This window comes from Fringilla coelebs, assembly GCF_963513975.1.
Source record: "Fringilla coelebs genome assembly, chromosome: 7".
Taxonomy (NCBI): Eukaryota; Metazoa; Chordata; class Aves; order Passeriformes; family Fringillidae; genus Fringilla; species Fringilla coelebs.
This window is the reverse complement of record NC_140035.1, coordinates 5,283,305-5,302,377: the sequence shown is the minus strand read 5'-3', so window position 1 is coordinate 5,302,377 and position 19,073 is coordinate 5,283,305. Positions and strand designations below refer to the sequence as shown.

Below are 19,073 nucleotides of genomic sequence, written 5' to 3'. Positions count from 1 at the left end.
GCATTGACTGGACCAAAACAAATCCTGGCAGCCAAAGCAGTGTTTATTTGGCTGATAAATAGTGTCATTCTGCTGGCAGCTGATGAGTTTCTATTGCCCTGAAGCACAATGTTTTGGAGATTTACAATGGTGCTGGATCGAGCTGTGGCCATCAGCAGGTAAATACGTGTATTTAGTGGGACAGAAGGCAAATACATGGATTTCAGTATCCAAAGTAAGGCTGGTGAATGATGAGGGACACACAATGGGAGAACAGAGATGATGAAGCAGGAGGGCACCAGCAAAAAGAGCATGTGAGGATAGGAGAAGTCAAAGGATTTTTAAAAATGAATGAATGAGAGAAAGATGAAAGAAGTATCTCCACAGAAAATTATCAGTAATAGATGATCATTATAGCCCTTAGAAAATTTGATTCAGGGACAAGAAATCAACAGGAATGACAGTGAAGGGCTGAATGACCTCTCTGACAAATTTCCAAAATGAGCCCTGATTATAGCTTTGAGCTCCTTCCACTGTGTCATAATTAAATGGGTTTTCCTCCCAATTAAATCTGAGTAACTAGTAAGGGGATCAGACTGACTACCTGAGAAAGAGAAATCTTTTATTTCTTTAGCAGATAATAGAGGTGAGATACCCATCCTTCAAATAAACTTCATCTTTCCCTGTAAGGGGGAGCATATTTTTGGAGTATTTCTGGGATAAGGTAATTTTTATATCTCAAATGCTACCACTGAAGAGTAGTGACACATTTTGTTTGGTCATTCATTATGATATATACTGATAAAGGTCCCTCAGCCAGTCTGTAGAGGTGACTAAACTTCATAAGATGTTGGTGTCATTCAAGGCTGTTGACCAGAGTGCCCTCTCAGCTTTCATTGTTTAAGATTTTTGCTTGTATTGACAGTGTGCAATTTAGTTCAGATAAGAACACGATAGATTTTTCTTTGGAATACCTGAAAATTTCTTTCTGCAGCCCTCTAAGTATCTAAATAAGCTAAAACAAAGAAAGCAAACCAAAAGAATGCAGACTCAGTTGTCTGTAGTCAGCAGCTTTCTCAAATCCTGCATTACTTCAATTTATTTTCCTTGCTGTTGATCAATATCTTCAGATTTGTAGCCCATTATCAATGCAAACTGTGAGTGTGTGAATCTGGTTTTCCCTGCTATGCCAGCCTATGATTGCATGTTGGACTGGGTGAAATCACCACAAAAACCCCCCAAGGTGAAGTGCTCAAGGTTATATATGATGGAGCAAACCCACATTTTCACAACCTGTCAGTATTTCTGCCCAAACTAATGGGGAAATGGGCAGCAGTGGAATAACTGAGTTTATTTTTCACAGAAGTAGGAAAGAGACACAGATGCTGCTGCTCTGCTCCAGCTGGGCATGGCAGGACCTCTGCTCTTATTGATGCACTGTGAGCAGAGATGATTCCTGTATGGATCAGGTCCCAAAAAGACAGAATCCTCTGTTGTCCCCCTTCTGGGGAACATTGGAGCAAGGGTGACAGAGAGAAAATTTCTGAGACACAGGTTTAACATCCCTCTTCCAGCTGGATGAGGCACTTTCCACCAGCACATTTTCCATCCAAATGGTGCAGGGGTCCCCCAGCCTGTGACCCTCCAGCCTCTGGTTCTCCCTGGATTCCCCCTGGGATTTCACAAACCAGAGCTGTCACAGCCAGCCCCTGGTTCTCCAGTGCCATCGTGGTGTTGCTAAGGCACAGCAAATCTGTAGGATCCAGATCATTCCCAAGGGAATAAAAATGACCCCTGAAGCTGGTGAAAACAGCCATTCACAGAGAATGACATCTCTTAAACCCAGGGTGAGATATCAGCATTCTGAAACAGAAAATAAATCCAATATATTTTTTCTCTTCTGAGTTTATGGTTTGTTTGGTTGGAGTTGTTTTTCTTTTTATTTTTTTTTATTTTACATTTACAACTCTTAAAAAAAAAGACCAGATCCAGACTGGAATGAAGAGAAGTCATGTCCCCTTCTGACCCCAGCTATTTCTGCTCCCAGTGAAGCAGCACACATTTCACACCCTGCCTAAGCAGGGTGCACCAGGCTGCTTGCCACATTCCTTGGTGCTGTTCCCCCACATCTTTGCTGGACTTAGACTTACAAACCTTCACCCTGTTCTTCCCAAGCCATGTGCCTTGGAGCCCCATCCTGACCAAAACTGGCAGCTGACACCTCAAACACTTGCCTAAGCTGCCTGCAGATATCAGTATTTATCACCTTTCCATTGCCATGCTTCTCTTTGCAGCTGTTCGAGTTAGAAACTTTCCTTTTGGGTTTTAAATATGAGTGTAACTTTATATTTATGTAGTGATTTGAGCAGCACCATGTGATCTCAAGTGCTTCTCTCTCTTTTAATTTAATAAAATGCCCCAAATCAGTCTGATCTGATCCAGGGGGAGACTGGCTCCTTCTCCTTAAACTCCTCTGGCTGTGGCCACTTCTGCCTGTGACTCAGAGGATTATGGGCACCTTTAATTCTGCTTGAGTTACAACTCCTTCAGAATTCTGTGAGCAGTTTAAGGATTCATTATTAACACAATTCAATAAATTTACAATTTGTGTAGTTTTAGGGCTATTAACATTTAGTAGTACCTGCTGTCCAGCCCATTTCTCATTCAGAAGAATGTTGGCAGAGAAATGCTCTTTTGACATATTACACTGTGTGGGTCATCATTTAAAATTTGAGACATCTACCAGCACATAAATCTTATTTAAAATGTCAAGAGAGAGCAGAAAAATTACACTGGTCTAAGAAGTCTTGTTACTAGAGTGCTAAGCATATTCCCATTTCCCTCTGTATGTTTCCATGTTAATATTTCTTTCTGTATTTACTGAGTGGGAAAAGGGAAACAAGAGCAGCTGTCAATAGGATGCTCCAGGGAAATTCTGTTTTTTTCATCAACTCTTTTATATTATTATATTCTGGCATTACTCTTAGAGTGTGTTTAATTCCTAAAATATTTTCTTTTGCCATCCAGTGATACCCTAATGCCTTCCCTCTCCTAAATATTCAGTAACATAGTTTTGGTTCTCCTTTCCTTCCTCTTAAGCACCCAGAAGCTCCCCACATTAGATGCTGGGTGGAATTCCCAGTCACCATATCCCTTCTCCTACAATCCCAGAATCAATTCCTCACCACTTGAAGTGAAATACAGCTTCAGCCTCCCAAGTTTCACAAAGAGTTACTTTCAGGATTTTTTTTTTTTGTAGCAAAAAAAGCATTTCAAAGGCTCATTGTGATTGGGATATTAGTGTAAATTTAGATAGGAGCTTAATGTTTGACCTAATGATCCTTTACATATTTTTTATGTAAAAAAGTGGAAAGTCAAATGTGGTGCTCCTCACATTCACACAGTTCAGCACAGAGCAGAGCAGACACACAACTCTCTCTCCATCTGCACAGGAGTATTCTCTCCTTGTGCTCTCAAGCCACTTCTCTGATGGGCAAATTTACTCACTTGATGCTTTAATGATGAAATTAAAAGGTGAACATCTAGTTCACTATCCCTGAGCTCTTTCAGCCTGATGGAAAATGAGATTGTGTCGCTGATGTTGCTGTCTGGTGAGCAATTTTCTTCCCCTTCACCTACCAAAATCATGAGCAGCAGGGAATAGTTTGTGGACTCTGCATCACTCAGCCACTTCTGATTATAACAACTCCTCTGCTCCAGACTCTGTTTGCCAACGTGGCTGCAGCTGCACATCCACAATTCTCTAACACCATTCAGAATTTGCAAGGCAAATCTGTCTTGTGTCAATGAAATACAGAACCATTCTGTTTTAACACAACACTTCTGGGGAGGAGAAAACCTGGGATCTTCAGTCAGCTCACCCACTAAACCTTGCTTAGGAGACTTTCTGTGTTCAGAGTAAATGATTCCCACAAATGGAAGGGGGTCTAAACTCTGCTATCCGGGAGCCCTCTTCCAGTTCTGGGATGTGGAACACCCATGTGAGTGTACAAGAAAATATTACCTGAATGTGAGCTACTGAGTTTCCTTATGTCACATTAAAGGTCATTTATAATTTTTGCATCACTGTGCAGTTCATTTGCTTCAAGGTTTTCAGAGCAATATAATCGACACCTCAATTCATTAACTGCTGTCTTTAAAGAAAATGGGGATTCTGAGATGGCTGGCCAGGAAAGAAACTGTTCATGAAGACCCAAATGATATTATTGACTGCTTGACAGAGTTTTCAGTCTGATCTAAGATGTGTCAAGGATAAAGATTATCCCTTTCATACTGAACAAATACAAAACAATTGTTAGAAAAATTTTGCTAAGGTATAGCTCTTTTTTTAATAGGGAATATTTTTTCTATTTGTAAAACTTTTGCAATAGAAAGCATTGTCATTTAGAGTTTAAGAGACAAAAAAACCTTTCATGATGCTTAAGAGGTTGTGGATATTAATTAAAGAGTAATTATGAAGATTACATGACAGAAAAAACTAAGAAGAACAAAGAGCTGGGGCACTAATACTGCCTTGGTTTATAATAATTTAAGCCAGATTTCTCACAGATTTAAGTGATCAGCTCCTTTTTTGGCCTCCTGGGTAGGTCAGAGTACTATTAGGCCATGAGTTGAAGTCCTAGTCTGACACTCAGGTCTGAAACTGATAGAACAGCTTTAAATACGAAATTTATTCTAATACATTACATTTCCCCCTCTTATATGGATCTGCTTTCCAAGTAAGATTCTTGGGACTAGACATCATATACAGGCCAAGTGCAGGAAAATGAATAACACAATGAGAGAAAAATGGGTCTTTGAGGAAAATAATGTATTTTAAGCTCTTTCTTTTCAGCCTCTTTGCTGGGGTTTTTCTTTATTTCTTTTGTGATTTTTTTCTGTATATTTTCAATACAAATTTTACCATCAGGGTCACCAGAGACAGCATTTTAAAAATGGTGTAAGAATTACTGATTGCAAAGATATGATCATGCTCCCCACACAAGGACTTTTTTCCCCTTCTCTACCAACAATTTTCTCTATCAGTATCTTTTTATTTTTATTGCCTATGGAGATTTAGAAACCTGCTATGTTTTTACAAACAATGTTTTCTCAAACACCTCATCTACCTTCCTGTTTATTTCAAGCTTTAATTGAAAACTTCCCTCATGTGGGTTGGGAAAAACCCCCAGAATGTTTGATGTGCTCTCACCCCTGGCACAGGAGCTGTGCTCCTCTCACTTCATTGTTGCCAGATCTCCTTCCCTGCTCTTTCTATTCCTTGGGTCTAACCCCTTCTCTGCTGCTGCTTTCAGAAGTGCTCTTCCTGTGCCTTTCTCTCAATTCCCAGCCAAGAAAACAGGAAGAGAGGGAGAAGTGTGGTTGTGTTTCAAAACACACCCTGGATCTCCCACTTCATCCCCTGGTAGCTGATTTATCACCCTTCCTTTCATTGTCCCCTGTCCATCTCTCAGGTGTGAACTTTTACCCCTCCTCTTTTGTGTTCTGCCTCCTCCAATTATTGGAGCCTGAAACTGCATTATTTCAGCAGCTACAAAGGTGGTGTTAAGATTGAGTTCATGGAACCAAATTATATTTTCTATTCAAGAATTGACAGTATGTTTTACTTCTCAGAAGTGAGATAGATGGAAAAATTAATAGAAACTGTGTTCTTATCTGATGATGCCTCATGGGTCTTCAGGCTCTCTCATGGCATGAACAGGTTGATAGATATATACAAAATAGGCTAAATTAAGGCAGATCATTTTTGAAGCATCCCTGTCTAATACTCTGAAATATCTATGTAGGATCCTTTAGAAGAGTAATAATAGATTATAAGGAAAGTTCATTTCTTCAAAAGAAAAGCTGTAATGTTTCTTCAAAAAAAAAATAGCTGAAATACTTCAAAGTATTTCAGCAAAGAAATAGCAAAGAATAAATTACTGAAATACTTCTTTTATTCAAGAAATAAATGGTCTAAAACAATAATTATGCTGTTTTGGGCTGTAAACATATAAAAATTGAGTTATTTTACATATGAAAGCCAAGGCACAAAGTGAACTCTGCCTTACTGGGAACCAGTAATGAAGCTATTTAAAAATCATGTAAGCATGTATAAATACTCTCAGTGAATTCATGCTTTTATGGAATTCTCCACAATTTCAGCTGATTAGGTTGACAAGTACCTAGACTTCCTTCCCAATTTAGAAAGCAAAAGGCAAGGAATTACAATAATAAGATTTCAGATGGCATGGCACAGAAGAACTTAGCTAGCTCTCTCTGAGAAAACAAAGGTTGCCTCAGATATCTTTTGAGGTCCCTTCTGACACTGTTATTCTGATTCTCTGAAATTCTAAATCTAACATATTATCAGCATGGGCAAGGATTTTCTCCTCCATCCCAAGGATCAGTTGCCTTGTGTTGGCTGTTGCTCTGTCCCTTCAGGAGTGAACCAACCCTATTCACGTGATATGCAATATTTGGGGCAAAATTCACATGATTTGGCAGTGGATATCCCCTGGTTCTGCAAGAAAGTCCTGTGAAGTCCTTTTATACCTTTATATACCTGTTCAAAACCAGCAAGATGTTTAGGAACTGATCCAAAATGAGTCCTGACCATGATCAATCTGTATATTTCACACCTATATTTATTTAAACCCTGCACTGTTTTGTGTTGCTTACGAGTCCTTTCTCTTTAAATCCTTCTCTGCTTCATCCCTGAGTGGAAAGACTCTTGTGTGGCTTTAATGGGGCCAGGATATTGGTCCAGTCTGAGTTACTTCCAGTTCAAAAGGGGCCTTTAAGTGCCTTTAACAAAACAGCAATCTTGTCAAATTTGTGCAAACAGGGTTGGCTCCCTTTAAAAGCTGTGTGCTATTATAGCTGGATGATTCAATGAGCCTGGAAATTCTAAGAGAAGATAATCTTGCTCTGCTCTGTCAATGTAAAAAACTACTGAGCCTGTATCCTCTGCAGATTATTTGTTGGAGACTGAGTTGTTATTATCACTTAAAAGTCATGATGGCCCAGTGATTGCTTAAGCAAAAGGTGGCACATTCTTGGTAGGAGAGAAATGTAATCTGTACTTGATATTCTGATTGAATGTAAATATTATTCATGGCATATAGCTGAGTCCTCTCCCCTAGTGGTTTTATGGCTTGGGCTTCATTGGTCTTCTATTGCTGAGCTACATCATTTCCTAAATATATCATCTGTATTGGAAGCACTTAACAAGTTCTGGATTGACAGAGTGTATGGATCAGTGAAGCTGGAGACCATTTATCTTTTAAATTATCTAAACATATTCTTCCCACTGTGTCTACTTTGGTTGTTATGTTTGGGTCATGGCATATACAGTAAAGGTCTCTTGATATTTTTCTGAAAATATTTAATATTTTATGAGGTATCCTTAAGGAGGAGAAAGACATCAGAAAGACTCTCTCTGATTCCTTTTCTGTCTTGACAAGTACAGGAGTGGATTTCCAGTGACAATTACAGACTCAGAGGGCAGGAAAGGGTCAGAGCTCATGTCCAAAATGCCAGGCTGATCCAGGCCTCACCTGAAGATTACTGGTATGCCATTTGCAAAACTGACTCTTTCATAAGACCAAATTTATATGGAATGTCTTTGTGTGGCATTTCTAACCCCACTTCAGTGGCCATTTCATCACATACCCCTTGAGGGAGACATCTTTGCATCATAACTGCTCCATCTGAAAAAAATGTACATTTTGTCCTGAAATACACCCCAGCTAGAAACACTGAAACTGCGTTTCTGAAAGGGATCAGCAGCTCCCACCATGCATTCCAGAGATGAATTGTGGACAGTTTCCATGGCCTGAGTCAGAGCTAGGAGCTGGAAGCCATTGACATTCAAAGCTTCCCAGTTTTGGAGGCCAGAGGCAGAGCTGAGAGCTCTTACCCCACAGAGGCAGATCAGAGCATCCTTTGCTGTGTGTTTAGTGGCTCTGTTCTGTGTTTGCAAGGACCTGAGCCAACCTCACAGCTGATGGCTGCAGCATCCCCATCCCTGCCACCACATCAGGATGGGTTAGTTCCTCTTTGCAAAGCACCCTCTGAATGCTGAACAGTGCTTGCCTTTTATCCACACCTATTGGTACACACAGATCTCAGGTTTAAAAGTCCTGTGTGTGATGTGCCTGCCTGAACAGGGGCTTTTGTGTCTTCCAGGAGCTGTGCTCAGCTCAGTCCATTAGGGTAATGCTACTTGTTCAGTGGAGTCACTTCTGATTTACACTGGGGTAAGTGAGACTGGAAGCTGGGCCTTGATCTTTTTAATGCAAATTCATCAATTCTGTTAGATAAAAGATGAAAGGAATCTATTACATTCCTCAGTCATCTCTTGAAACAAAATCATTTGATTGGTTCCAGGCAGTAAGAAGTTCTTACTCCTGCAGTTATCTCCAGAAATGAAACCTTGAGTTAGTGACCAAAGCTCTCACTGGAGATATTTATTTTTCATGGATAGTGATTAATGATGAGTGCTAATAATGACAGAAGTGATTTCCAAGCTAAAATGTAGGAATGCAAAATTTGAGGTGAACATGTTCCTCTGGTGTTTGACTGAGCAGTGTGTGTTTAAAGACACACACCTTCCTGTACTTCAAAACGTTTTATTCTCCTTTTAAACCCACACCTTGATGTCTGTCTGACAGTGGTGCAAATGAGAGGGTGACAGAGGTCTCTCTGATGTAAAATCAAAGTGAGTTCAGATGCACAGTGCAGGCACTGGAGGAGTGTGAAGCACAGAGCACGTAAACATAACAAATAGCTGCACATGCAAAAGTATAGCAAGTGCCAAATGTCTACAATACTGCAAATTAACTGCTATGACAGGAGATCTTGCAGTGGTGCTCTGAATGGGAAAGCAGAACTCGATTACAGAGATCATAAAATCCCCTCCTCCCTTGATCTTCAGCTGCCTAAACCAGGAGAGGCAGAAAGAGCTGGCTCTGAACAAACAATCTTTTCTGGGTGATGGATGTGGCACTGCTTTGTCCAGTAAAATTGCTGATTTACTAATAGTTAAAAAATAAATCCTTTGTGATGACACCAACCTCTCTAACCTGCTAAAGAAAGTGCAAACAGATGGGTATCTGTGTGACTGTGAGTGATGAAAGCAGGCTGCAGAAATACCCACAGCTCCTGCCGAGAACGGATATTGCAGCGTGCAGGAGCATCCCCAGCATCCCCATTAGGATATATTCATTTTCTTTGTGCCAGGAATATGACCAATGATACTGGCTGGTTTGATTTACTACATCAGCCTCTTCTAGCAAAAAAGCAACAGATATTTTATACAAAAGTGAAATGTGCCCAGGGAAGCCTGGACAGAATTAAATTCCTCAGGCTTTCCTCTTTATTGCAATGTCAGCAGACTTAAGGGACTTTTTGACCCTACTAGTAAATTTTTAAATAAATGTAGGATACCTGCTTTATGGGTCTGAAAGGGACAGGAATAGCTTTTTTGTTTCTGATAGGAGAATTTGTTTAAAAAAACCCCAAAACTTCCCTTTATATGTGAAATTCCATACTGGCTTTTCTTTAAGACTGTTCTGATGTACTTCAAGAAAAATTGCAACCAAGTCTGGTCGGTTTAAAGTGGCACAAACTACAGATATAAGCCAGGTAAAATATGTAAGTGAGAACAGAATGAGGCCCTGCAATTTTGGAGCAGATAAATGTAGCTCAGAAAGTTATTTTTAGAGTTACATAGTTTGCAGTAAGTCAAGCACTTCAAGAGATGAATACCTATCACATATCAATGCTGAGGAAATGGTACTTTGTTGATTATAAATCAAAATTGTAGGAATTTTTGGGTGCAGCTCATCAAACACTGACTTAGGAAACAATTTTCCTCTGGAATATTTTTCTCCTCAGCAGCCTACAAAGGCAGTTGGGTAATTTTTGCAGTTTTGGTATGAAGAAATACTTATCCTTTAATCCTTAAATCACTGCAATAGACTATAATTTCATGTCAAAAGCAGCCAATAAAAGTACAAAATAGGGATTAGCAGGAGTATTTTTAGATTAAAATTACTTGAGTTGGAAAGAAGTGGCACATAATCCCAGTACCTTCACGAGCACTGTAGCAAGCTGAAGAGGATTTGTTCTGTTTCATTTGAAGACTTATGGCATAAGTTACAAGGGATAGAAGCTATTATTGCAACAGGGAGGATTTCACAATAATCATAATCCACAACTGTACATAAATTTAATTGAGAGTTAATCCTTTTTTGTCTGATATCTTTTAATCATCAATGCTATACAATACTTCTGCTTCTACTGGCAAAGCACTTGGGAAGCAAAGTTAAACCCATCATTTTGGCCATAAATTAGGACATTCATAAAGCTGCAACAATTGCTTCCATTTCTAAGTATTAAAACAAATGACTACTCTCATTTAACCTTGAGGCAGAAGATTCTCAGTGCTTGTATTGTGATATAATTCACAGGAGTGAATATAAACTTCTGTTGGAACAAAAAAAATAATTCCTCTTCATTCCCTTCCTGAAGTGTTCAAGCTGGCATCATTTCCAGCATGAAGTCCTGGCACATTTTGCATATTCAAGAGAAAAATGTAAAGCATTCCCCCTGCCTCTGATATACAGCTCACTTTTGAAGGAAGCATGTACTTGTTGCAGGTCCTGATACCTGGGATATTTCTTAAATCTTTGCCTGGAGTTGTATATGACAGGTATGAATCACAGCAAATGGCAGCTTCTCTCTGCATTCTCCTTTCTAGAACACAGACAAATTTATTGGTTAATGTTTATATAAGCACAGTGTAAGTGTGCCTGATTTACTGTACCAATACCTGCAGCCGTAGGATGTCTGTTCTACTCAACAGCATTTAAAGGACCTTTGGGGTGCACAATGTGTATCCCATTATCCCATTAATGACAAGGCTCAGCTTTGGGCAATAACAGAAAAGTTATTTATATGCACAATGATTTTTTTTTCTTCCTCAACCACTTTCACAGCTTCCCCAAGTTATAGAAGAGTCAATAGCTGGCTTAGTGATGCTGGCAGACAAAGTAATACTTTGTACATACTCATTGCTGGGGAGAGAAAAATGTTGAGTTTATTTTTGTGACCTTTAGATTCTGAGAATGTGCTAAAATCAATTTATAGTTCCAAGAGATTGGATGATACCTACACTAAGCAGTAAAATTACTTCCACTTTGATAGAGTGTGTTAAAATATAACAGCAAGGTAACAGCCATTGATTTGGATACAGAATGGGAAGTGAAGGAGGGTTGGTCAAGTGTGGGAGGTCAGGGAACAATTTGACAGGTTTCAAGCTGCTCTGTCTGGAACACTTAGGGAAAAGATTTCAAGGAATCTAACCTGGCAAGTACTGTTATTGAGGAATAAACACAAGTCCCCCTGGCAGTAAAAAGGGGACAACCATCCAGATTGTGCCTATAGAACCATACATTGAATTATGGGAATATCATTGAGAGAGAGCAGGATCAGATGACAGCTGTGTCATTGCCACTTTGTGCCTGGACCCAGCTTTTCTATCACTACAGCAGATCTCTTTTAATGAGGCCTTCTCTTCAGTCCTCAGAGATTAATGGGAGCAGCTGATTTCCAGAGCTCCCCAAGGAAGATTATTGCTCAGGCCATGAACAATAGTACAGAAATTCTTTAATTATCTGTTGCCTTCAGTTGTTGGTATAGTTGTTCTTGCACGACACTTTGTTTATTATTGTCTTCACAGGTCACCTTGCAGAACAGATTCCTTGCAGCAGAAGAATTAGGAAGGAAGGAGGGCTGAGTGATACTGACATGTATCTATCGTGTCATGTTCTGATCTTCCTGAGGAGGAAACAACTCCTGCATTCCTGTGCCAGTGCTGTGGCAGAAACACAGATGTGGTGATTCATACCACTGAACAAGTCCTGACATGAGAAATCCCCCCTAGCAGCAAATGAGGTGGTTTATCTGCTGGATTTCAGCTGATGGAGCCAGGCACTCCTGAAATAATCCCTGCCAGCTGCTCCTCAGGCGAGAGTGACACAACACAGCCACCAGCGCTTGATCCCAGAGTCCAGCGCGCTGTGATGCCACGCTAGCTCACTCTGCCTCACGCCCTTTCTGGGCAAAACCTTTGTAAAATTCACAAATAAACCAGCAAGTACCTGCTCTGGGGAGTTTGGTACAGCTCCGGCCGTTTCCGACGAAGCCGGCGGGGCAGCGGCCGCAGAGGTACCCGAGGGAGGGGGGCTTGCGGTCCAAGCAGGGCGCTCCAGGGAAGCACGGCCGGCTGGCACAGCTGGGCACCTGTGCCACAGCTCCTGCACGGCCAAAACAGGGCAGGTCAAGCATTTATTCACTATTGATCACATTTATTCACCACACCTGGAATATAGCCCAGCTAAAGCTTTGTTACTGCTCGTATTCTTTTAAAGTCTTAATTCGTGCGGTGTTCCCAAACCTTGAGCCAAAGATGGGAATGTCCTGTAGGCACAGCGTAACAGAGCAGCTGTTTCTCATTAAAGCAAGATTTATTAGTCCTCTAATTACACGTTTTCAAGTTTACTACGCGAAGTTGTTTGGCGTTTATCATGTAAAATATAGAAACTGTAATTTTCAGCATAAGTGTAAGATTAACTGAGTGAGAAAAGGTATTATTGACGTCTTTTTGGTCTTTTATAATTGGAAGGTAATTATCAAACCTTACAGCACCTATAGTGTACTTTTGAAATTACACTGTGAAGTACATATGTTTCTGATCTGGAAATCATCTTTAATGTGTCAAACCTTGTATTACAGAAAACTGCTTTAATTATCTTAGGACTATGTGCAAAATTTGACACTCTGGTAGTATATAATATTTTAGCACTTATGATGTCACTGAATAGCAAGTGTATATGAACTGCCTGTGAAGTATTTAATAGTGTCAAGGCAGAGAACAGATGATGAATACAATCTTAATGATGGTTGTAGATTTCTTTTAATTGCTTCTAGTGAGGTCTCCATCACGATTCTCATGTATTTTCTGCCTTATTCTTGCTCTTTACCTACAGTATCATGATATAAGATACCTGCAGGAGGCAGGTTCTGCTAAGGGGTTGGCTGGCCTGGTACAGATATTTAAAAAAAAGAGGGTAATAAAAAAAACCCCCCTTTTATTTTACATGTAAAATACGTTATTTTTACATATAATATATCCATACATATGTTATTTTTACAAATAAAATGTGTTATTTATCTGTGGTCTCTGTACAACAGATACGACCAATCTCAATTTTTTGCTGCCTGCTTTCACTGGAAAATCAATTAAAATGCAGCACTCATTAGAGCAGGACCAACACAAGCATGGTGCAGGTACACACCCATGTCAGAGTGCTGCACCTCTGGGAAAAGCTACTGCCACAGGCAAGTTCATTCCTTGAGCTGATCTCATGATTAAAACTCAGTAGCAATTCAGTGGCTGCCCATTAAATACTGAAATAAAACACCAGCACCACTTGGTCATGGCAAGGTGGCAGAAGCTGTCACTTTTATCATCTTGCTTTGCATTGATCACTGCAATTTGGGGTGGTTTTGTCCTACCTCAGAAGTGGTGATGTCTAATTAAGCCTGACTGTTATTGTTGTAATGGCTCCTTTCCATATCAAATTGTTTAGCAGCAGTCCACAGTCTGATGTATTGAGGGGTTTTTTTCCTAACTCAAATTTTCTTGTGTTACAAACAGCTAGTTTGTGTTTACTGTTAAGGTGTTAAAATTAATGATTTCTGAATCCATAATCTGCCCCAAATGAAAAAGATTTCATATCCTTGTATACCTACCGTGCCTATCACTTATGTTAAAATTCTTAATTGCAGGAGAATCCTTTGTGTCTAAGGATTGCAGTGGCTGCTTAACCTTAGTCCTGTTCAATTCACCTTTGCCACTGCTTAAAGCTTCTGTAACATCAGCAGCAAGCACAGCTGTGAAAAATATCACAGAGACAAAAACAAGGTGTTAGAGCTGAGCTGTGATGGATGATAAAAAGCCACAGCAACAGCAAATCAGGTAAGCTGGCACAAATTTATTCTGGAAGTCTACAAGCAAATAAAGGCAGGTCAGGTGGGCCCAGCTGCTGGCACACAGCAAAGCTTCAATCAGTCATAGGAGAAATTTTTATGCCCAAGCATTCTGAATTTTGCTTGTCTGGGGGTCTGGATGTGCACTGTGATCTTTCACTGGGCTCAGGGCACCTGGAAAGGCTCAGGTCAAGCAGTGTCTGACAGCACTGCCCTTTGGGTGGGGATGCTGGGAGCTGTGCTCTGGCTGAGTTTTGCCTCTCCTTGAAACCTCTCCTTCTCTCTGAAACTCTGGTTGGTGTGTTTGCTCATCAGTTCAGCTGTCAGCTTCATGAGAATGGAAATACTTGTCAAAAGTGCCCATGGATGCCATGAGGAGGCTCTGAAAAATGTGATTTTCTGCATAATTTTAAGGTAATGAATTAGGGGTAAAGTCTATGTGGGTAGTGCCTTGGGTCTCTTGAATATTTTCTGCTCTTAGTAGAGCCTGAAATTCAGACTCTTTATATATATGTATATATTAAAAAATACAATGAGCTGTTGTTCACTTTAGAAGCAATAGAATAACTTCAGTCCTCCTTCCCTTTACACTCACTTAAGCAAGGAAGGTAAGAGCAGGAATGTTAAGTTTCTGAATCAGAGCTAAAAATAATTCTGTCCTATCCTAGATGAACAAATAAGCCTTCAGGTTTATTCCTTCTAATAATCGTTCATTTCAGAAACAGAATTTTTTTTCCTGTAATTAAAAAATGCAAAGTAGGAAATGTTACATTTTTCAAAAGCACATTATTTGGTATATCCTTCTTTTGTGGGTCAAGTTAACCACTAAAATATGCATTTGTGAAACAGATGCAAAATGACTTTGAAATAACCAATGTGGCCAAACGATACATCACAGAAAATTTCATATACAGGTGTTTGGCAATGTGATTGAAGGAATGTTTGGTAAATCTGGCAAAAACAGTGCTGCTGGTGCCAGGGTCCTGCAGCTACCACTGTCTATTCACAATGGATATTTCTTTCCTTTCTGTAGTCAATATGAGGATACCTGCATCTTCCACTTCTTGGATTTCTTTGGAAATACCAAGAAACAAGTAAAAAAGTCTTCAAGTGTTGGTTTATCTCCTTCTGGTTAAAAAAAAAGGAAAAATTCTTTTGGAGAAGGCTTTTATCCATGTGTCTGGAACAAGCAGAGTGTGTGTGAGTCCTGCCAAGTACACTGGGAAGGTCTCAGAGTACAAAGTCACTGTAGGCTCCCCAATGTAGAGTCTGTTGCTCTAAAAGAAAATATTGAGCAGATCTAAAACTCTTCATGGCCCTTTCCTTCCCTAGCTGGGATCTGAGGAATGACTTCATGCCAAGCATTCCCTGGGCTGTGTCCTTTAATGAAAACACACCTTGGAAACAGAGGTGAAAGGATGGAAAGGTTTGGCACATTGTCCTTTCTCTTACTCTCCTAGCAGCTGTCACCCAAAGCAAAATCAGCTCTGGAGGTGCTCACCAAATGCTCACTCATGGATGTGAATTTAGGAGTGAAATAGTGGAGAATGTGCAGGGTGTCCTTGGTGAATTATCTGTCTGCAAAGTGCTCTTTTGTAGGCTGTGGTGCTCCTTCTCTACCAGAATGAAAAATAGCAGAGCAATTTGCAAATATCCACATTAATATAACATGACAATAGTCTGTTTTGTACATTTAAGGGTCTGTACTTGAAATGAGTGGCAAAATACTCAATTAGGGATAATGGTAGGAGAATTGAACCCATTCCCCCCCAATCTCTTAAAATAAATCATGTAAAACACTTACATTTGCAAGTTTTACCATTTCCCTCCATCCCAGTGGGGCAAACTCCACATGCATAAGATCCAAAGGTATTCATACAAGACACTCCAGGAAAACAAAGACTCTCTTCACATTCATTCTTGTCTTCCTGACAAGTAAGCCCTGTGGCAAAGCAAAGGGGAAGTTAATAATCAGGAAAGGTTCCCTGTTTATAGTTCAGCTCAAATGTTGAAGCAGACAAAGGCTCACTTCTCAGCTGCAAACTCATTACAGGGTATGTCACTCATGTTCCAGCCAAATTCCCCACTGTCTCACTTAAACCTGCTTTTATCACACTGTTTATTGCTGTCATTATTGGCACCAGAAGTGCTGAATTTGAGACTACTGCTCATGGAAAGCTGTGCATGTTAAATAAAAATGCACATAAATGAAATTAATGTTGCCCCTGCATGTCATGTCTTTGCTGCTGTTTCTCTTGTCTTGCTAATGTGAGATCTTTGTCATGTACTGAAGAGCCCCACGAATTTCACCATTTTGGCTTTAGGATATGAGGAGCCAAGAACTGACCTCTATTGTACTTTTTGTTTCTGTGTGAACCCCACATAGCTGTGCACTGCCCTGATAGAGTCTGGTTGAAGGTAAACCTTACAAAAAATGATCAGAGTTTTAAAAACAACCCAAATGTTTCTATTTCAAATCAAAAATTGAAGGAACATTCTGAAGATGTCACTGAGCCACAGTACTGGTATTCAGAGGACAGGCTGCCACTGGATCTGAATGCAAAACAATATCTCTTGACTATTACTGATTTTTAGGAAGAAGGTTTTAACAATCCCTCAAACAGCTTTGAGTGATTTAATGAATCAAATTAAGGGAGGGTGACCCAAAAGATAAAACCACTCTCTGACCAGCAATGAGGCAGAGTAACCAAATATAATGTTGTTTAAAGCTCCTCCAGGCTTCAGGTGCTGCTGTCTCTGTGCACTTGGGCAAACTTGCTTGGCTGCTGCTGGTCACAGGATGTACAGTCCTGAGGGCAGCCACAAACCAGCCCTGACCTTTTATTAAAGCATCTCCTTTGTCCCTGCAGGAATTTACAAGGAGATGGGGACAGCTCCTGGAGAATCCAGGGACATGCCTCACCACATAGCACCAGGTGCAGAAAGGTTTGATCCCTATCAGATATCCAGCTTTATTGGGACAAAAAGTCTAAGGATAAAAGAATATTTTTTTCCCTTCAAAAAAGAAATTTGTCATGGAGGAATGAATTTCAGGATGATAAAAACAGAGAATTATTATTCACCTCCTACAACATAATCTTCAGCATTGCAGACAGCTTCCACTAGTCCTTTCATGTTAAAATAGTATTTCAATGTAGAAAACTCAAACTGAAGTCTCTTTATAGTTTGAGCTGCCTAAAAAGCCAGTGACATCACCTTCCCATGCCTGCTTCTTCTTGAGGAAAAAAAGAGCAGCAGCAAGAAAGCTGCATCCCTTTTTCTGTGCCATCTCAACATAATTTATTATGGTTTTCCTGCTGCTTGCTTCATTTATTGAAACTGGACATCACACAGCATTGTAGGTCTGGGCTTACCTTTTTCCTTCCCTTGTAAAATTTTGGCTCCTGTTTATATTTCATTATATTTCAATTATCACATTCCTGGCATCAGGCTGCTTCTCTCTGATGCTGATTTCTGGTGATGCATTGGGAAATTATTAGGCATCACATGGAAACTATTGAATGAGTAGTCCTCTGATTAGATTAGTAATTACTTTCTTTCTCTGAGTATCATACAAAGACTAAACATGCTACCAGAAACAATCAGAGGAGGATCAAAGTTCCCACCCTCAGTAACAACAGTCACTTCTCCCTTGGTCCCTCTCATACTTCCCTTCTCACCTTTAAATACTCTTTTTTTTCACTGCAAAGGGCTGTCTTTCATACCTCAAAGACAAGGGCATTACAGAAATCAAAGGAGCACCACAAGTAACAAGATAAAATTCAGCCCCTTGGCTGATTTTTGTGATGCCGAGGTGAAACTATGCAAGCGCTGCTTTTCACACAGAGATTTTAAACAGCGTCTGACCAGTTTGGGCATAATGACAAACCAGATGAATCCAAGGAGAAATGTTTGCAAAGACTGAGATTTGGCTGAATGATGCTGAAGAAGCAGCAAAAATGGACACAAAACTGCACCAAGAAGTGTCAATTATTCTGTTTACAGGACCTCCCATGCACTGTAGCACAGGGGAGTCTCGACTGTCTTGGCACTGCCACAGTACAGATAAAAATAATAGGAATAGAAGTTCATCAAGTTCCAAGGCTGAACCATCTGTTTGTGTGCCAGCTATATTTCTCCATCCCTGCATGGGAAGTTGTTTGAGAAAATAAAGTCCTTTCATGCCTCGATAGGAGCTGACCACCTACAGATGCAAAGAAAGATTTTTTGACTGTGTTCACATTAAGTTGACTCTAAAGGAACAGAAAAATCCCATTTAGAGTCTCTACGGTTATTAGAAACCAGTAACAAATCCTGGGAGTTTCTTCAGTTTCCTGAAATATAAAATGAAATTATGGTTCCATCTTGCTGCCCATCCCACCCCCAGCTTTGTACTAATCACTGCTGTATGGGGAAAGAAATAATGATTTTGTGATTGGGATAGTTATCAATGATGAGCTCTCAGGTGGGTGATGTTCTTGCTTTCTGTGGCCAAAAGAATAAACAACAGGGAGCTTTGTTATCTTGTTGACAATGCAGATGAAAAATGAATGAGCTTTGAACACAGAGATCCAGTGATAACTCTGGAGCCAGCCTTCTCTCAGATTTCCTCCAGCCTTTTCCCCCTGCCTTGCTCCCATTCTCACGTTTTGCCCTCACACTGATGCACCTGAGCTGCCGCTTCCCTTGCAGGGGTGCTGGGGAAACTCTCACAAGTTCACTTCTTGTTTCTACTGCCTGCTTGCTATCATTTGTAAAGGTTTGATGGTGAAGTGGTGCTGTCACTTGAGCTGCATAGCATCGCCTCCTCATTAGATTATTGATGGTTTTCTGGGGAATTGAGGCATAAACACAGCATCAAGAATGAGCTTTTATTGTTGTCGCCGAACCTGCCCTGAAGTAAAATCATCTGCTTCCCAGCTGGCTTGCAGCTCCAGTTGTTTATAATTTTTCACCTGCTATTAAAACTTTGAGATGTATTCCTTTTTCACTCAATCATATCTTATTTTATTTTCTTTTGTTGCTTGTGTTTTGGC

General features: G+C 40.1%; 1 protein-coding gene across 1 annotated transcript in view; it reads right to left on the bottom strand.

Moving 5' to 3' along the window:
* The window catches only part of LOC311156081 (von Willebrand factor D and EGF domain-containing protein-like), a gene marked incomplete at its 3' end in the record, with an annotated part of 152,569 nt that overhangs the window by 28,229 nt on the left and 105,267 nt on the right, over positions 1 to 19,073 (bottom strand). Inside the window, exons 18-20 of the mRNA XM_084209764.1 lie at positions 15,842 to 15,979; positions 13,801 to 13,941; positions 12,147 to 12,302 (exon numbers count right to left, since the gene is read on the bottom strand). Coding sequence (XP_084065890.1) covers positions 12,147 to 12,302; positions 13,801 to 13,941; positions 15,842 to 15,979 — 435 coding nt within the window. The remainder of the gene's footprint in view (positions 1 to 12,146; positions 12,303 to 13,800; positions 13,942 to 15,841; positions 15,980 to 19,073) is intronic.